The following is an 18,170-nucleotide window of genomic DNA, read 5'->3' as shown; positions in this document are numbered from 1 at the left end:
ACAATGACGCTGGATTGGTGTGAACAATTGTTTACTTTTGTGGAAAATAATGTCGCCATATGGAAAGAGGACTTATTTTTCACCGCATGCAAAAACAATTTATTAAGAATGTGTAACGACTTGTTGAGGAAACTATCACGCTCACAGCAAACTGTATTTTGCGGTAGAATTTTATTGTTTCTCGCAAAGTTCTTTCCTTTTTCTGAGAGATCAGGTCTGAATATTGTTAGTGAGTTTAATCTAGAAAATCAGACGGAATTTGGCTCTGAGAACCCAGAAGGAGATGATCTGGAGCAAATAACTAAAGATGATGATAAGTCAGAGAACAAAATATCAATCGATTATAATTTATATAGAAAGTTTTGGGCATTGCAGGATTTCTTTAGGAATCCAAATCAGTGTTACAGTAAAATATATTGGAAAGTTTTTTCAGCTGTAAGTTTATATCTTCTATAAATTATAATATATATATTTATTGTAGATAACTTATTGAAAAATTTATATTTTTTGATAGCATGCATCTAATGTGCTGTCAGCATTTGCATCTTTTAAATTGGAAGAGCAACGCAGCTACCCTACAACATGCAAGATGGATTCTTCTATGGAAGGCTCTCACAAGGAAACTCACTACTTTGCAAAATATTTAACTAATCAAAAATTATTGGAGTTGCAGCTATCTGACTCCAATTTCAGGCGATACGTATTGCTGCAATTCCTCATTCTTTTCCAGTATCTGAATAGCACTGTAAAATTCAAAGCGTAAGTATTCTCTGTTAATGCAATACAACAAATACCTTGTAACAAATCAATTTCCCTTCACTGAATTAGCAAATTGCTTGTCGACACAATTAGTAACACATCCCTGAATAGTCATAAAACACTGTTTGTTTTTCAAAGCTTCCTTGCCAGTGGCTATGAGACAAGGTCTGCTTTTCTTAAATTAAATGTATTGTGATATGTACATTATTGAATCACTATGATATCTGTCGTTTTTAAGTGAGACGCATGAACTCAAGCCGGATCAAGTGGAATGGGTAAAGATTACCACTGAACAAGTTTACACTTTGTTGACTGAAACACCACCTGATGGGCCGATATTTGCGGAGACTGTGAAAAACATTTTGAAACGTGAGGAGCATTGGAATGCATGGAAAAATGAAGGTTGTCCGCCATTTAAGAAACCAGCATCGGAACTCAGCAGCGACGAAGAACCGAGAAAACCGAAGAGATCAAGACGAAGAATCGGTGATGTAATCAGGGATGCACAAACGGTTGGCAAATATCATATGGGAAAGTAAGATAGATTTCCACTAGAAATAATAACATTTACGAGTGAAATTACATGATTAAACATACATTATTCTTCAATAGCCCTGAACTTACTAAATTGTGGAATCTATGTCCTAACAATCTCGAAGCTTGCAAATCTAAGGATAGAGATTTTCTCCCGTCTTTAGAAACATATTTCGAAGATGCGATAGTAGAATTGGATCCTGCTGCAATGATTGATGATAAATACAAGTAAGTGCTATTGTTTGCAATATATTTATTCTCATTGGAATTATTAACATTTTTATACTTTTGCAGAAAAGTAAATGACGGTAATTTTGGTTGGAGAGCATTAAGACTGTTAGCGAGACGAAGTCCGCACTTTTTTGTTCATGGGAATTATCCCATAAATAAATTGCCTGAGTACCTAGAAACAATGATAAAAAAAATTGCCAAAGACCGTCCAGTAAGTAATATTAATTATTTTTTTATGATTATATTTTCAATTTGCTTTATCACAACTTATATATTTGACTACATTTCATAGCAGACACAATCTGATGCGAAATTGGAAAGTGAGGAAACACCATCATCAGAATCTAACGAACAAGAATTTAACGAAGATGTCTTAAAGCAAGAAAGTGAGCAAGTAGATTCTGAAAGTGCTGACGGAAAAGCTAGAAAATTGAATAAAGTTACATCAGAAATGGTGGCGAAAATATCGGAGAGCCTAAAGAATGATTGGAAGAAGTTGGCGACGAAACTTGGTTATACAAACGATGAGGTATATTAATATACGAATTTTTATCATAATATTGTAATGCTAACTATGAAATGACGAGATTTTAACAGGCAGTATTGCATTTTAGATTGCTTTCTTCCAAGGTAAAACCACACCATATGAACAATGTAAGAGTATGCTTGAGATATGGGCGGAAGAAGATGAGGATGCGTCAGTTGAAAATTTAGCTTATATCTTAGAAGGCTTGAAATATACAGAAGCATTAGCAGTGCTCAAATCTTAATATATATATATATATTTTTTTAAATTTACTTAAGAAAAAAATACAAAATTATAATGAAGCGTGAAAACTGTGTATACAGTATCTATTATAATAAACTTTTTGATCCTTTCATCTTATTTTAGATGGAATAAAAAGAAAAAAATCGTTAACTTTTATTTATATACTTAAATTTGAATTAGAAAAATAATGCAATATTTAAATAAAATTATTAAAATAGTTTTTTTACATGAAGGTAATATTATGTTGGCAGCAGTGGATACGCGATATATTGCTAGTCTCGCACCATGGTTGCGTGTTGCTGAAATGGCGCAGACTGGCGCAGACGCACGTAAAGCACATGGTAAGTTAACATTTCAAGTTTTATCATAATTTGCATAATAATCTGAATTTGCGAACAATTTTGAGTACAATGCAATTCTAATAATATTACAGAAAATGTACTGTTAAGCGATTTTTGAAAATTTGATGTAACGATACTGCAATTCAAGTTTTAATTTTCTCGTGAGAGATACGCAAATTTGCATATAATTTTGAGATATATAATAATTATTGGATTTATAAAAAATTATTGCATTTTTTACGGGTACTTGATATAGTATTGTTTTATGATGCGATATTAGTATATGTTGATTAATCATTCTAACCTTGCATGATAATTACTATAAACAATACAATTTCAATTTCATTATTTTAATTATTGTGTATAATTTGTGAACACATAAACTCACATAATATCGAAATTAAAAAATTTAAATTTATTTTTTCACATATAACAACAGTAAAATAAAGTTGGTAACATGGAATATTACAATTCCCGCTCATTTGAGAGGAAAAGTACAGTTGTTCTTCGGAGATGCAGATGAAGCATGTCGTAAGTTTAAACTCTAAGATTTAGATTATAATTTGTATAATAATCAAAATTCGTAAGCGATTTTGAGCATAATAGAATTCTGACAATGTCGAGTACGTCAGTTTTATAGATATAAACCGAATATATCAGTTTTGCGATTTACAAAATAGAATTTGCATACGGGCAACGCAAGTTTTGATTTTCTCGTAAGATTTATATAAATTTGTTTTTGATTTTAAGATATAATTAAAAATTATTGTTTTTTTATAATAAATGTGTAGTTTTATAAAATATTGTATGCGATACTTTTTGTCTATTAATTATATTTTATTTTTTTACTGATTAGAAATAACCTGAAATTCGATTATTTTAATTATTAAATACATTCATGAGTATATAAATTTACATAACAATATCAAAATTAAACATTTAATGTAATTTTTTTCACATGTAGGTTGTTTTCAATCACAAATATTATACTATAGGTCTGTTTTTGTTAGCTGAACTAGTGCAGCTAGTTTACCTAAAAAGAACAGACCTTATATACTAGACTAGTCATAACCCCAAAGATAAAAATTAAGTTGGCAGCATTGTATTGCCATTCCTGCCATCTATGCTAAAATATTTTAACGGTCATTGTACTATCTCTGTGCGCTACGTCTCAGCAGAGTGCGAACATTAATTATGTATTTTTCATATCATTCTGTGTTAAAAATATATAACAAATTCATATTTTTGCAGGAATGCGGATCAAAATAACGAGGGGAGTATTGGAGTGTATTCTTTTCTACATTTGTTCTCACTTAATGGTGTTTTGCCGATTGCTGTATCATGGATTCAAACCGGCGCCAATTCCAGTAATATAAAGTGCCTGTTTTTTATTCGATTCTTCGATGGAACTAATAAGCAGTCTAAAGCAGATTTGAGGCGGACATAGCAAACTGCGATATTCTATAACTGGTGAGTACAATTATAAAAAGAATATATATATATATTTTATATATACCCAGCAAACAACAATAACATAACATCAATAATAATGTTATAATTTTCTACTCAACAATGTTATTGTAGTATAACATGTTTTGTACGTAACTATTATATTGTTGAGTGGAAAATTATAACATTGATGTTATGTTACTGTTAGTTAATGTTGCTGGGTATATATACTTATGTAATTATGTATTTATTAAATTTATTTAATATTGTTTATTATTTAACATTAATTATGTACAATCTAATATATTTGTATATGATATATATTAAGATGTTATATATTAAGATATATGTATTCAGATTTTCAACAATATTCTTTGACAATTAATTACATTTTTGTCTATAGTTTGAATTTTTACAAAAAAAGTAATAAACAACTTAATTATTTTTTTAACAGTAAAGAATTTTACATAAATTAAATATGTAAGTTATTAAAAAGATAAATTAAATAATGAATAATATAATTAAACAATAAATTTATACATTACTTTTTTATTGTAAAATTACACAATTAGAAATATATATTATATAAATAAATATGTAGAAAAAATTTTTATGAAGGTATGAATTATAGAAAATTAAATTTAGAAATAAAAATTCTGAAGATATAACTTTTGAGAATATAATATTTAATATAATTTTAATGATTATAAAAATATATTTTTTATATAATTAAAAAAAATAATATTAATCTTTTAACATTTCTACAAAAATTGAATTGTCAAAATATGGAATGCACAAATTGTAAGGGGGGATGAAAAGTTATGATTATAGATACCATTGCTGTGTAAGCAATTGATATATAATTGATACCCCTTTCATAATATGCATTTTTTATTGAATTATTTTTATCTTTTGAATACTTTGAAAAGAAACTCTTTGGTACAATGACTAAAAAAAATATACATTACATTTTTTCTCACTGCAATTTTATTTGAATGTTTATAATGTCTTGAACAATTTTTTACTGTTTAAATATTGAAATTTGTTATTGTTGTTCCGAACCAAATATTACCAAATATTATCATTTTATGTGTTATATAACATGTTTGAATAAAAATATATAATTTTATACATGAAGAAAATTTTATATAAAAAATTACTATGTACGGCAATAACCGCGGATTATAAAAGAATTATAAAAATTTTTACTGTTTTTCACATGTGAAACATAGTAAAAATTTTCGGTTCGCGGTTTTGTGGTTCGCGGCTACAGCTGTACATAGTAATTTTTGACATAAAATTTTCTGCGTGTAGTAATGTAATTTATATATATAAGAAAAATGAAGGAAGGTGGAGAGAGAGAACTCGAGAGAAAGCTCTTTTTCGTCTTTTATTTAGAAAGACAATAATAAAGTGTATAAACAATACAAAATTTGGAAACAAAACATTCTCGGTGCAAACTATATCGAAGGTCAATCGATTGTACATTCTTGAATGTCACGAATTACTACTGACGACATTTAAAAAAGTTTACGTAGGAAATATTCGCCAACAAGCATGTGCTGACAACCTAAGTGTACATATAACGGTCTCACGATTAATCTCTACGTAACTGTAATAAATAATATTAACGTTAACGGTATATCTTCGAGTTATAGACATTGACTTAGATTCGATTTATGCTCAGTGTAATGTAAGGGTTGGAAATACAAGTTCGCTTAGAAATGAGCTGTGAAAAAATAGCACACACAAATGAAAGATATATTAATTATTATTATACATATTTCATGGCAGTATCATAGAGTTAAACGATTAACGTTTGGTAAATGTTAGTTGTTTGTATACTTTTAGGCCAGCTTGATGAGGTTTATACATCATGCGCAGATGAAAGAGATATTATATCATATATGTAACTTAAAGTTATATATCAAAGATAGGCAGGTGCTACTTTTTAAGATCTTGTATACAATAGAGCAATATTGAAATCATACACGATTGTTAATATCATGAAAGTTGTTTAAATAAGTATGAGAAAAGATTGTAACTAATTTATAATTTTTTATTCTTTTCTCAATTCTTAATTTCTGATCATTAATCTCAATTTTCGTAAAATTTTTCCCAAAAAAATCTCTGTGTCAAAAATCTTCAAAGATTTAAATATAAGTCGATCGTAGATTATCGTCTAAACAATCGATGTATGATTTTAAGAAAAAGTAAGTTTTTACATGTTGACCCACGAGATACACGGAGCATAAATCTTTGACAGCCGAGCGATTCACTGTCATCTGAAACTCCTTAATCGATGTGCCTCTTACGTCTAACATACACACTCAATATGTATCAGCTAAAATGTAAATGCAACTTGATCGCGGGTATGAACTTTGTTTAGGTTTATTTAGAGCAGTGTTAATTAGTTATTTCTTTAAATAGTCCGCACTCGCAGCACACATATTGTGCCGAACATGATCATTTGTATGACCATTTGAAGACTCGCGCAATTGTATCAGCTGTTTCTTGTATTAAACATGACAAATGAGAAAATTTACACGAACAATTGAGACTTGAATGTCAAACCGCGTTAAATCCATAAATAGTCATAATTGTTTTAGCTTTATGAATGAGACTTTGCACAATATTATAACAATGTTTTAACTTCTGTTTTATGTTATATAAAACAAACTTTAAGAAAATGGTCACTGAACTATGCTACTCATCAAAAGTCATGAACTAAAATCTCATGCTATGTTAATTTATTACATTTTTTTAAAAAAGACATAATTTAAACAAAATATATATTTTGTATCTTTAAAAATTTATAGGTTTTTTTTACAACAAAAAAAAAAAAGAAATTAAAAAGATGAAATAACAAGAAGAGAATTAGTCAGATATTAATTTTTTCAGAAAATTTCTAATTTTTCTTAAAAATTCCTCATTTTAATTAGAAAACTCCATATTTTAGCACGGTTTTAAATTCAAGTCTCTAATTCTTTCAATGATATGTTATTATGAATCTAAACTGCAAGACTCATTACTTGCATTTTCTGACTTCTGAATATTTCGAAATGTTGAATATGTATCGCGGAATCCTCAAATATGGTCTTTAATCACAAGAAGGGATATAATAACTAGACGGTCGTTTTTGAAGTGCGCCATAAACACGAATCTGAGCGAAACGTGTATGCCTTGTCCGGATTCGTGTTACTCGTGCGGCGATCTATAACTATTTTTGGACGTTTATCGCGATGAGGGTAAACGCTTAACGAACGTTGAACTGTGATGGGCGTTCGAAAAACTTCGAACGGTCGAAGTGCTCGGGTCCGGCTTAAAAGGAGGGAGAGTACTCGGTACGAATACTCACTTACGACGAAACACTGACGAATGAGTATCTAGACGATCAGTCTTCTTTTTATCTTTAAGAAAGATCGAGACAAGAGAGAAAGAACTGAGACGCGATTGAAGCGGATGGCTAGTGACTCGCGGTGAAAGTACAAGTAATTATACCTTTGGAATCGCAGATAGTTTCGTGATTTGGGGGGGAACGAGATGAGACGCGACGCTACTCGCGATGGCTCGCGCACTATCATTTCACGATATGTATGTCGATATGAATTATTATTATTCGAACAAGGGGATATGCTTGTCGCGCGAAACAGCGCAGTGCGCGCGCATCTGCATTCCTATTTACATAACGGTTCGATTTTCGCGCTGCTGGTGATGGTGGAAATGACCGAAAAAGAGTGTTCAGTATTGCATGAGTTCCTCTAAGTACTCCATATAGTCGTTCTCCGTCATCTCGACATCGTCCTCCGGCCGATTGTCGGTGCTCCGCCGTCTTCTCACCACCTCGCTCGTCACCTCGATGCAGAGCAACGCGAATTTATTGTCGCACGAGTATCGCACTTGTTCCAACAGTCGACCGCCGGTCAACGGCGAGCCCAGTCCGTAGCGATCCGAGCTGCTCGAGTGCCAGGCGTCGCAATAAGTGTCCATTGCTCGATCGCCGAGTTTGTGAGAGCCATGCCACGCGACTTTCTCGGGCCTGAAATTGAGACGAAATTTATTTAATAGCGTTAAGAAAATCGCGGAGATTAAAAAGTGTCACGTCTATTTCTGTTAATAATACTATTCGCAGATTTTTCTGACATTTTTAATGAAAGTGTCATTTCCAAGTTATTAATTATGTCTTATATGGTAAATTTATATTTGGAAATTACTTAGTTCTATGATAAAATTTTCATAAATTTCGTCCTATTTTAATAAATTTTTTATGCATTTACCATGCGAAGTCAGTTAGGATGTTCTTCCCATTAAAGCTGTAGATTCTGGGATTCTGAGAGAAGTACGCTCCGTTTCCATTGAACATTTCTTTCCAAGAATTAAATAGCACATCGCCCTATACAATTCAAATTGTTTATCACTTGATCAAATGCATCATTTAATAAAAAAGCGCATAGTGATAAAGAAATATTTCTTAATTCCACCGTAATTACCTTTATATTAACGATCGGGAGATCTCGATCTCCCAGTCTGACGATACTATCGACGTTCTGAACTCGAGAGCTCAGGAAAGCGCGGAATGTACCTCTCAAACCCGCTCGCTTCGCTTGTCGATAGCAAGCATAGTCTGCTCCTCGTATACCATGCATATCTCCAGTGAACGGTTCATTCAATGCAGCCATTCTTAACTGAAAAGTATAATTCGCATTTGAAATATTTATTTGCACGCGCAGTATTATTATTGCAATATTATTAATTAAACATAAATGTACAGAAATCGGAACTAAATTCTTTTCCATTACTTGCGTAAGAATCTTAAAAAATGCAAAATAGCCGGTTACAAAAAAAGTCTCGGTTAAATATGGTACAATCTCACCATTCGCGGATACCACTGTGCAGCATAAAAAAAATAATAAATTATTTATTAATAAATTATAAATTATTTTCTGAATCGATACGATTTATATTTGCAAATATGTTTTACGCGAAATGTAGTTAAACTTTCAACTTACTCCTGTTCCGTCGGCTTTCACGGGTATCTGGTTAATCAAGTTAGATGCTTCGAAGGGAGGATTCGCTGGTGGCGGTGCTGTGGTTGGCGGTGCTGGCGTTGTGATAGGCAAAAGTGATCCGAGCTGAGTAGAAAATTAAAGAGCAACTTTAGTATACTTGTAACACTAAGCTTGTAATAATAATTAGTATCAATACTGACTGCTATGTATTGCCATCCGTTGTTAACTCTAACTAGGAGAGCTTGTTCGTCTATAATGTAAGCCAGAGTTCCAACCGGGCTAACGCTAGACATCTGCAATGTAAATGCAATGTAATGGGAGTTAAAAATAGATATTTTAAACGTTCATGAAGAAACAACGAGTCTTGATAATTGGAAAACTTTACCTTTGTCATGGCTTCTGTGTTTTGGAACGTAACAGCTCCTGGCACAATTTTCGTTGTACTTTCTAAAGGTCCCCTTGTAGCGGCAGTGACAACGCCTTGAAAAAAATATCGTTGAAGTCGATTAAAAAATAGTGTTACACGTAATTTATCGGAATAATAATTCGAAATACAACGACGGCCTTGGTATATAATTATTTTAATGTTATACGGACATTACCTAATTGTTTCAACTCTTTCAATTGCTTGAGTTCACGTAGAGCTTTCAATTCATCCAGACTACTTCTAGGTCCTTCAAGTATGCGAGTGGGAAATTTAATTATATTATAAATATTTGATAAGCTTAAAGCTTGATGAAGCATTCTTTAATAACGATATTTAAAATAGCTTAATAAAAGATACATAAGTATATTATTAGCAAAATGGATACTTTGATTAATATTACTTTGCAATATCGCAATTAAAGTCGCAATTATTTAAAAAAAAAAAAAAAAATAATATTAAAGTTATCATCCAAATGTCATCAAATTATAACAACTTTTATTGAACTTCTTTAAAGACTTTAAAACTTTACCTTGTCGGGGACCGTGGTAATCTCTTTCTCCGAAAACGTGGCCCCTCCCAATCCCAGGTTCTCCTTTTTGTCCGATTAAAGATAATCCAGGTGGACCGGGCGGTCCAGGGGGACCTGGAGGTCCTGGAACCGGGATATACTTTCCTTGAGACGGTGGTCCAGGGGATCCAGGAGGTCCTGGAGGTCCTCTCTGGCCGTCTCTTCCCGCTTGACCGGGAATTCCGGGGAAACCGTCGTCTCCTTTGTCTCCTTTAATCTAACAAGTGAATAGATTCATGATATTTTTACAAATGATATTTTTGTAAAAGGGTATTGATAATCAAAGGCTGCTATTTTGTGAATTTTCTTTTTCGTTGCATCGCTTCGGTGAATAAACAGGAAAACAGATGGATAGGTTTGTAGTAAGTAATAAAATATTGCCAGGAACAGGAGTATAGAGAGAGAGAGAGTTGATTTATTGGAAGTACTTGAAGAATGAGATGCAACGATCGCTTAGGCGCATCACGTCGGCTTTCTGTCGACGTTCCTTCGTTGTGTTCTTTTTCACGAATGTTCAGCCGAGACGGTTTACATGCTAAGCATGAGAGGTAGCTTTTCGATCGTGGGAAGACGATATCGGAATTTTCGCTCGACTGTGATCACTCTTTTTCTCTCTCTCTCTCTTTCGAGGAATAATTTATCTTTGTCGTTATCAATGTTGTATTATATTTTTAGAAAAATGATGAATATCTCGAACAATTTTTATTGTTACCTACGTATTTTATATTTTTATGGAATTTCCATCAGAGAAATTTCTTTTTATTGCATTCGCCAGATCTTTGCAATCTCTTGGTCGACAGCGTTGTTAGAAATTCTGCACCAGTAAAATATCTCAAATACAGCAAAAAAAATTTTAGGAGCTTTTAAACAATTTTTGTCGAGCTTTTTTAAATTTTAATGCAAAATTTATCTCAAACCAAAACTGTTTAAATAAAATTGACCCAAAAATCAGAACTAATCGGAAAACCAAGTTTGTTATTTACACATTCTCAACTCTTAATCAATAAAAAGTTTTATCTCTGAAAAATTTTAATTAAGGCGGAATTAATTTCGAACTTTTTCAAAAACTTGCATTTAAAGTATTGTTCGGCTTTGGAACTCTTTGCATAAATAGTAAATTGTGAATTTTTTTTATTTAACGTAATTATGTTGATCTATATTCTGCAACGCATACTGGAGAGTCGTAACATTTAAAAGGATTGTTATTTATGTAGTGTATGCCTGGATACATACAAAAACAAATACAAGTCTGTGGTAAAGCGAGGCGCTATCGCGCGTATCAGCATGTGTTATTTGTCAGTTGTCAGACCGTGACAGCTCGCGAAACTCCGCGCGCCGCGGCGGAGAAAATTTCTGTTTGGCGCAACGAATAAATCCAGCGACGAAGACGCGAAAAAAAGAGTTTGCACGCCAGGTACACTCTTGCATTAATTTCCATCACTCGCGCACTACGCTGCCCGTTGTTCAAAGACTTCCGTATCGTCCCATTCGCAGGGATATATATGTCCCGCCACTTTAATCTGTCAGACCAGAAAATAGCGCAAAGCGAAACCTGTTATTTTTTACTTTCGTCTCTCTTTCCGTTTCTCTTTGCAACGGAAAGCAAGCTTTCTCGTTCGCCGCTGATCGACTGACACGTTACTCTTCGCGCTTGATTTTATTTTCCGGAACAGGCTTGCTCCACAGACTTCCGCCTTCTTGATTTTTGCCTTTTATCAGGCTCTTAGATTTATATGTAAAGTTAGCGCGGGAAGTTACGCGGCCGATATCACGACAGTAGAAACTGTAAGTTACTTACACCAACGGAAACACCGTAAGGACTCGGTGCGCCGGGCTCCCCCTTTTCTCCCTTGGGTCCCATTGGTCCGATACTTCCCGGAATACCCGGATTCCCAGGACGACCCTGCGGAAGACAGTGACAGATGAATCGCTCGTTTGCGTTTTAATTAGCGCGGGGATTTGGTTGTTGCGACACAGTCGACGGGCAGCAATCTATTTTGATCTGCGTTTAAACGTTTAATAAACGTTTACGTAAATGCTAAACGGCTAAATTCACTTCTCATCTCACATAAGAAAATGCAAGACACCATTTTTTATTATTTGCTCCAGAAATGATAAAAAATGCTGCATAATATGTGTGTTAAATACATATTGTTTGGTGCAAATTGAATGTAGAGCTCACCTTCATGTTCTTCAGTTGGCGTTGCGAAACAAATGAAAAAAGTAGCATTGTTTAGAAATGAAATATTTCAATGTAACATGTATCGTATGAAATGAAGGAGTTATTTGCTTGATATTTGTCGCTGTTGATAGCAAATGCCAATGCATATAATTACAATACAATAATTATATTATATAAATACTATTTATTACGATCAATAGTATTATTGTATAATTATCGTTATTAGCGTTTCCATCAATTAGCGTTATTAAAACGGGATAAGAAATTGAAATGCGTACCATCCATCCCGGTAGACCGGTTTCTCCCATGGTTCCCGGTTTTCCGGGCGGACCCACAGGACCGGGCGGTCCAGGCCGTCCTCTCCTACCGCGTTTTCCTTCGGCGCCTTTCTCGCCTTTGATGGTGATATAGTCTCCGGAATTGGCTACGGTGGTGGCTCCAGGAGGACCTCTTTCCCCCCTCTCGCCCTTGGTGCCGGATGTGCCGGGTAATCCCGATACGCCGTCTTTACCGGGCTCGCCTTTATCTCCTTGAGGTCCTTGAATACCGTTTATTCCGGGAATACCAGCTGGCCCGGAGTCGCCCTTATCGCCCTTCTCGCCCTTCGTGCCCTTATCGCCCTTGTATCCACGCGCACCAGTATCGCCTTTGTCGCCTCTTGTGCCGAATCCTTAATTAAATAATATTTCGAATCTTATATCCCGCCATCCTTTGTTTTGATACAGTAGATATTGAACTTCTTCAGCGTAAGAAAACAACGTTAATAACGGTCCGTAATCCTCGATCACTGTGATAGTATCACGTCCGATGTTACACAAAGCATTAGGAAAAATGTAATGAAAAGTAGAATCATCGTCCCTTTTCATTAACATGAATTATAACGCGATTTATTTAATTTAATATCACCGTGTCGTCATTTATTTAATTTAATTTAGAGTTTCATTAATGTCAAACTCGCGTTAGCGCGATAATTACAATGAAAATTTCATAAAATATCTAAAATATAAATAAATAATTAAATAAACAATGTGATATTCAGGTTAAACGTATTATCATGCAAAATATTTAAAATGACTCACCCAAATCTCCCACATTTATGCCACCGGGGCCGCTCGCAACGGGTGAACCGGGTGGTCCCGGAGGTCCCGGTTTGCCTTCAGGCCCTATGTCGCCCTTGTCGCCCTTTTCAGCTGGCCGTCCGTTCTCACCGGGTGCACCAGGCAGTCCGGGCGCACCGGGCGCTCCGGGTTCACCCTTGAAACCCTGAATTCCTCGCGGACCGTCCTTTCCGTGGTCACCTTTGCCACCTTTGTGCCCGGGTTCGCCTTTGATACCCTTGGAGCCGGCTATTCCGGCCTCGCCTTTAGGACCAGGGTTTCCTGACGTCCCTGGCTCACCCTTTTGTCCCGGGAGTCCTGGCCTCATCGTGATACCTTCCGTCTAAATGCGATAGACGAGAGATTTAAGAAATAATATAATTGAACAATGAAATTGCATAAATTGCTTATTGGCATCTTATCACTTAAAAAGAGAATTCAGAATATTTGGAGGTATTTACGGCGCAATCAGAATGCTCCAGTCCGTACTCACCCTGTAAATATTTCGAGGTTTCCAACTGGGCTGCATGCGCATAATAATCGAAATTTCCCCGTTAGATCGTTGGAATAACGTTGCGAGAGACTGAAAGCCTTGCGGCTGGTTCGACATTGCCGTCTGCACGTTTGCATCGCCATTGATTAGCGGCCGAACAATTGTTGAGGGAACAATTGTTGATGGCGCGTGATTTGCAATAGCTTTAACGTAAATCGAATCGCGCGATATAGAAGCATGAGTGCAAATTTCATTCTTAAATGCTCGAGTTTCCTTCACTCGCTACGCGATTTCAATCTTTTCAAAGACAAACCAAGTTTTCAGATGTGCGGAAAACTGCGGAAACTGAAAGGAGATTTTCTCTTTTTTTTTTGTATAACGATTCTCTAGGGAATGTATGATAATTGCGTATTATATAAGAAAATAATTATTCATATAAGAATACTTTAAATATATATAAATATTTTGCACACACACACACATATATGTATGCTAAATTATGCAATTAATTTATACATTATATTGTATTATTTATGAATCTTTTTTATTTCAACATATTTTGCATCTAAAAGTTCTGAACAAAACAAGATTAATTATCAAGCACCAACTCGTGATGCTCAATGCACGGCTCTCAGAATCAAATAGAATACGTTCGTATAAGTGTTCGTATGTGTGTTTCGCTTTTTTAATATTTTTTTTGGTCTGTAAATCTGCTTTTTGAGGCGATTATTCTCTTTTTCGCATTAGTACGGTATTCCGCTATAAATCATGTCGCCCGCGATTACAGCAAACCTATATATCAACGCCACCGTTCATTCCATCGCTCGTCATATCTATTCAGAGCTTCTCACGAACGGTTTTGAAACTTTTAGACTTCTTCGGCTATTGATAAAATAGCAATATATATATATGTATAGTTTCTTTTCCGCTTTCTATGTCCAACTGCATCGATATTCGTAGGATCACGCTTCCTCTTCGTAAATTTTACGGGGATAACTTGCATTGTATTTATCCCGTTTTATAACAATTGTTGTCAGACACAATTCACGTTATGTATTCGGCAAATATTAATAGTATTAATTAACTCAATTAACAGTCTGGTTGGTGATTCATTAATATTGATATTCTGTGTACATAACACATTCGCTATTTCCGAAACCAACAATAAATATCTAACAGGTCTTGTTTGCGGTAAAATTGATTTTCTCAGATTGTAAAATTAGGGGGATTTATTTTACATGTATCTTTCGGCTGAAATTCGATGGCACTTTGCTCTGAATGAATTCTATTTCCGCGCGTACCGCGCGTACCGATAAATCCGCTTCTGTTTTAAAGCTGTTCTCCCCCCGACGGTAATACTTCGCGACGCGGCCTTAATACAGTTTCCGAATTTCCTCTTGTGCTCTCCATTCTATTCATTCAAATTTCGGCCCGTACGATCGCTCTCGCTGCGAAACTCGTCTGCCAAACCGATCGGCACGCATACATGCACACGTCAAAACGCACTAACATCTCAATCGAGCGTTGCCCGTCTTCAACGACGTTCTAGGATGCAACACCCGCGCATCTCCGTGCCCGCCTTCCTTCCTTCCTTCCTACCTGGCGTACACACCTAGCCGGCATGCAATAGGCAGCCTAGAAATTGGTTTCTGTATTCCCCAGGGAAATTGGGCTCTCGCACATCCGAGGAAGGGACCGGTGTACGGCGAGGTCACGTAAGATAACCGTTTCAGTGTGCGTGTATGCGCGCGAGTGTCTGTCTTTGCATGAATTGTCCCGACGACACAAGGTCGGTTGTTGATTTTGCCGTGAAGTATCTAGACCTTGTTCAGCCATTTGTACTCTAAATCGGTCCATTTGGATCGGATACATTCGCGAACAATCGTGCAATAACGACGAAGCTATTTGCGGACGAAAAATCTACTGGCAGATCCTCCTGATTGCTTAATATCGCGATGCAATTAGAAACAGATGTTAAACGCATTCAGTATTTGGAACAATGTGATTGAAACGATAATTACCTATCGACAAATATAAGACGGATTTAACAGATGTTTTTGCAGCTAATAAAACATTATTGTTATTATTTTTAATATAATTATTCGACAACCATAAGTATTTTTTGTTACTTGGTAAAGAAAAATTAATTTTAAATTGGATGAAAAATCTTAAAAACCAATAGAAAAAATAAATAAATCGAACAAATCATATTTGATACATTAAACAATTTATATATACATTTCATAATATTTTTAAAATTTATATATATTTTATAATATTTTATTTTTGTTAAATGAAACGTACATCTATTCATTTGGTTGCGAATAAGTGTCTCAAAAGAAGATTAATAAACATAAAACATGCACGTCGGGAGCAACAATCCGGAACATTATAACGACTTAGACATTATCCGCGCAGACTTCTTGGGGGACGTCTTTATCAATGGAATGCCAGCGGGCATTAGAGTTAGCAACAACACAGTTCTATTGTCTCAAATCGCTCTGTATGCAACGACGTGTATATCCGGTGGTATAGGTTGTTGTGTCGCATTTGCAGCTTGTGGTTTTGCTCGTTTCTAAGCAAAGCTGTGAGCTTACTGTTCCGTAAAGACGTATGTCTCCTTTACGGTTGCACGAATCATCGATATTGTTGCGTCGTCGCAATACGAGAATATATCGTGTGTACAATGAATGGCATAATATAATTCTCAGTTATCGCGTTTTCTCTCCTTTATTCTGTTGCAATGTGATAAATTCTACGGAGGGAATTTGTACAGACAAAAACACTTAAGGTTTTCTTAAATATAATTTAAGAACTCAACGGACAATAAAAATAGATAGAAATATTAATTATTTCGAATCTATTTAAATCGACATTAGTTTAGTAAAATCGTTTGTTGACAGCATCGATGGACATAGCGATATTAAAAATTCGCATTTTTAATCAATGAGGAATAATAAAATTTGAAAATGACACAGATGATATTGAATATATTATTAAATGAATGGTCACAAAGAAACGCAATACAATTATTTAATCGAGAATTATAATAGCGTATTAACGCTCTAACATTTACTGGATTTGTCATATATAAAATTCGAATGTGTGATAATTGAATGAAATAATATCGCGAGTGTGATTACAGCGGCAGGAAACTGCCGCGTTTTCAACGCTTTCAGCTCCGAGAGTAACGAAATTTTTCCACCGTTGCGACGTCTCAACAATTACCGGGTCGGGTCAGACCGGCCTTTTTTTCCGGCGATGTAAACTTTGGAAGTGTGCCACCAGCATGAAAACAGAGAACGTGTAACGTGAAGCACTGCATTCTTTTTTTGCAATTTCTCTCATAGCGAGGTATGGCTATGAGGGTGGAATAAATATTGCGTCGCCACCCATCTTCCAGTGGTATGCGGGCGCATCTGTGTCAGAGGTTTCGTGTCGTTGATAAAACGGAGCGATGCGGTCCGATAGCGCGACGATGATGCCTCCGTCGCTCTGTTACGCCGCTTGCCGCTGCATTTCTGTCGTTACGCTTTTCCTTCCGCAAAAGCCGCGTAACAAGAGAACAAGGTGAAAAACGACCGCATCTCCGGGAGTAAATTGACGGTTTGAGGCGCGACAGGATCGTTACGTTCCCGCGACAGCGCGGAGATTTCTTTTCCCTCCCGTGGCCAGAAGCGGTCTCAGGAATTGGACCGCCTCCCGCTGACTTTGACAGCGCGGAATATCAATCTTAAGTGGATTTAAGTTGTTCTACACGCTGCGCTATCTGAGCGTTACCAGAATGAATATCTGTCCGAAAGAGTTGTACACAAGTCTAGAAAATCGAAAACATCAGTAAAGATGATGGGAAACGTTGAAAGTGGCGCGGAACATCGAAAAAGTAAGGAATTTGAGGAAAAGAACTCATGAATATATATACTGTTGTAGCAATGAATAGAAATATAACGAGAAAATCGTTTAATAGCCAGTTTCAATATTATGCTAGCAATTATTATATGTTATGTTTAAAGACAAATATAACAAAGAATAGCAGTCATTTTCTTTCTATGTGCACACAAGTCTCTTTACTTTTCCGTTATCAGATGATTTTTCATCCGTGCTCATTGAAACGTTGTAGTTACAGTTACGGAGAGAGTCAGAAATTTCGCAACTACACTCCATCGCAAGGTCAGAAAGAAAATAGTTTATTTATCGGGAAAGCCGGGAGAAGTCGGGAATTTTTCGAGTTATACGCGTGTAGCATCTATGGCGCCGTATATCGTCCACGCGAAGTTTTCGCTGAAAACTTTCACCACCATCAATATCGCA

At 35.2% G+C, this 18,170-nt stretch overlaps 3 protein-coding genes across 15 annotated transcripts in view; 2 read left to right on the top strand and 1 right to left on the bottom strand.

Annotated features, from left to right (window-relative positions):
* The first annotated feature begins 825 nt into the window (after positions 1–825).
* Positions 826–2,403, top strand: Hpr1 (THO complex 1-like protein Hpr1). The gene is made up of 6 exons (XM_067357334.1): positions 826–924; positions 998–1,294; positions 1,372–1,521; positions 1,588–1,735; positions 1,817–2,053; positions 2,139–2,403. The coding sequence occupies exons 2-6, from the start codon at positions 1,287–1,289 to the stop codon at positions 2,292–2,294; spliced, it is 699 nt and encodes a 232-aa protein (XP_067213435.1). The 5' UTR covers positions 826–924; positions 998–1,286; the 3' UTR covers positions 2,295–2,403.
* Positions 2,404–2,582: 179 nt separating this feature from the next.
* The window catches only part of LOC105676895 (uncharacterized), a 300,604-nt gene continuing 285,016 nt past the window's right edge, over positions 2,583–18,170 (top strand). For 5 of the 7 annotated variants that reach the window (XR_010890770.1, XR_010890769.1, XR_010890772.1 and 2 more), the window contains exons 1-3: positions 2,583–2,634; positions 3,074–3,165; positions 3,886–4,104. The gene's annotated coding sequence lies outside the window, so the exon portion shown is untranslated. The remainder of the gene's footprint in view (positions 2,635–3,073; positions 3,166–3,885; positions 4,105–18,170) is intronic. The other 2 variants (XR_010890771.1, XM_067357335.1) reach the window with 1 other exon arrangement.
* Mp (Multiplexin) overlaps positions 5,460–18,170 on the bottom strand; it is a 225,276-nt gene continuing 212,565 nt past the window's right edge. For 3 of the 7 annotated variants that reach the window (XM_012371309.2, XM_012371316.2, XM_067357321.1), the window contains 14 exons: positions 13,860–13,889; positions 13,349–13,709; positions 12,548–12,939; positions 12,270–12,278; positions 11,886–11,990; positions 10,049–10,304; positions 9,695–9,766; positions 9,478–9,572; positions 9,293–9,385; positions 9,093–9,215; positions 8,957–8,971; positions 8,574–8,768; positions 8,361–8,476; positions 5,460–8,122 (listed from right to left, as the gene is read on the bottom strand). In XM_012371309.2, coding sequence (XP_012226732.1) covers positions 7,825–8,122; positions 8,361–8,476; positions 8,574–8,768; positions 8,957–8,971; positions 9,093–9,215; positions 9,293–9,385; positions 9,478–9,572; positions 9,695–9,766; positions 10,049–10,304; positions 11,886–11,990; positions 12,270–12,278; positions 12,548–12,939; positions 13,349–13,709; positions 13,860–13,889 — 2,160 coding nt within the window. In that variant the 3' untranslated portion in view covers positions 5,460–7,824. The remainder of the gene's footprint in view (positions 8,123–8,360; positions 8,477–8,573; positions 8,769–8,956; positions 8,972–9,092; positions 9,216–9,292; positions 9,386–9,477; positions 9,573–9,694; positions 9,767–10,048; positions 10,305–11,885; positions 11,991–12,269; positions 12,279–12,547; positions 12,940–13,348; positions 13,710–13,859; positions 13,890–18,170) is intronic. The other 4 variants (XM_012371315.2, XM_012371312.2, XM_012371313.2 and 1 more) reach the window with 4 other exon arrangements.

Source organism: Linepithema humile, chromosome 6, assembly GCF_040581485.1.
Source record: "Linepithema humile isolate Giens D197 chromosome 6, Lhum_UNIL_v1.0, whole genome shotgun sequence".
In the NCBI taxonomy this organism is placed as follows: Eukaryota; Metazoa; Arthropoda; class Insecta; order Hymenoptera; family Formicidae; genus Linepithema; species Linepithema humile.
This window is presented reverse-complemented; position numbering and strand designations above follow the sequence as displayed.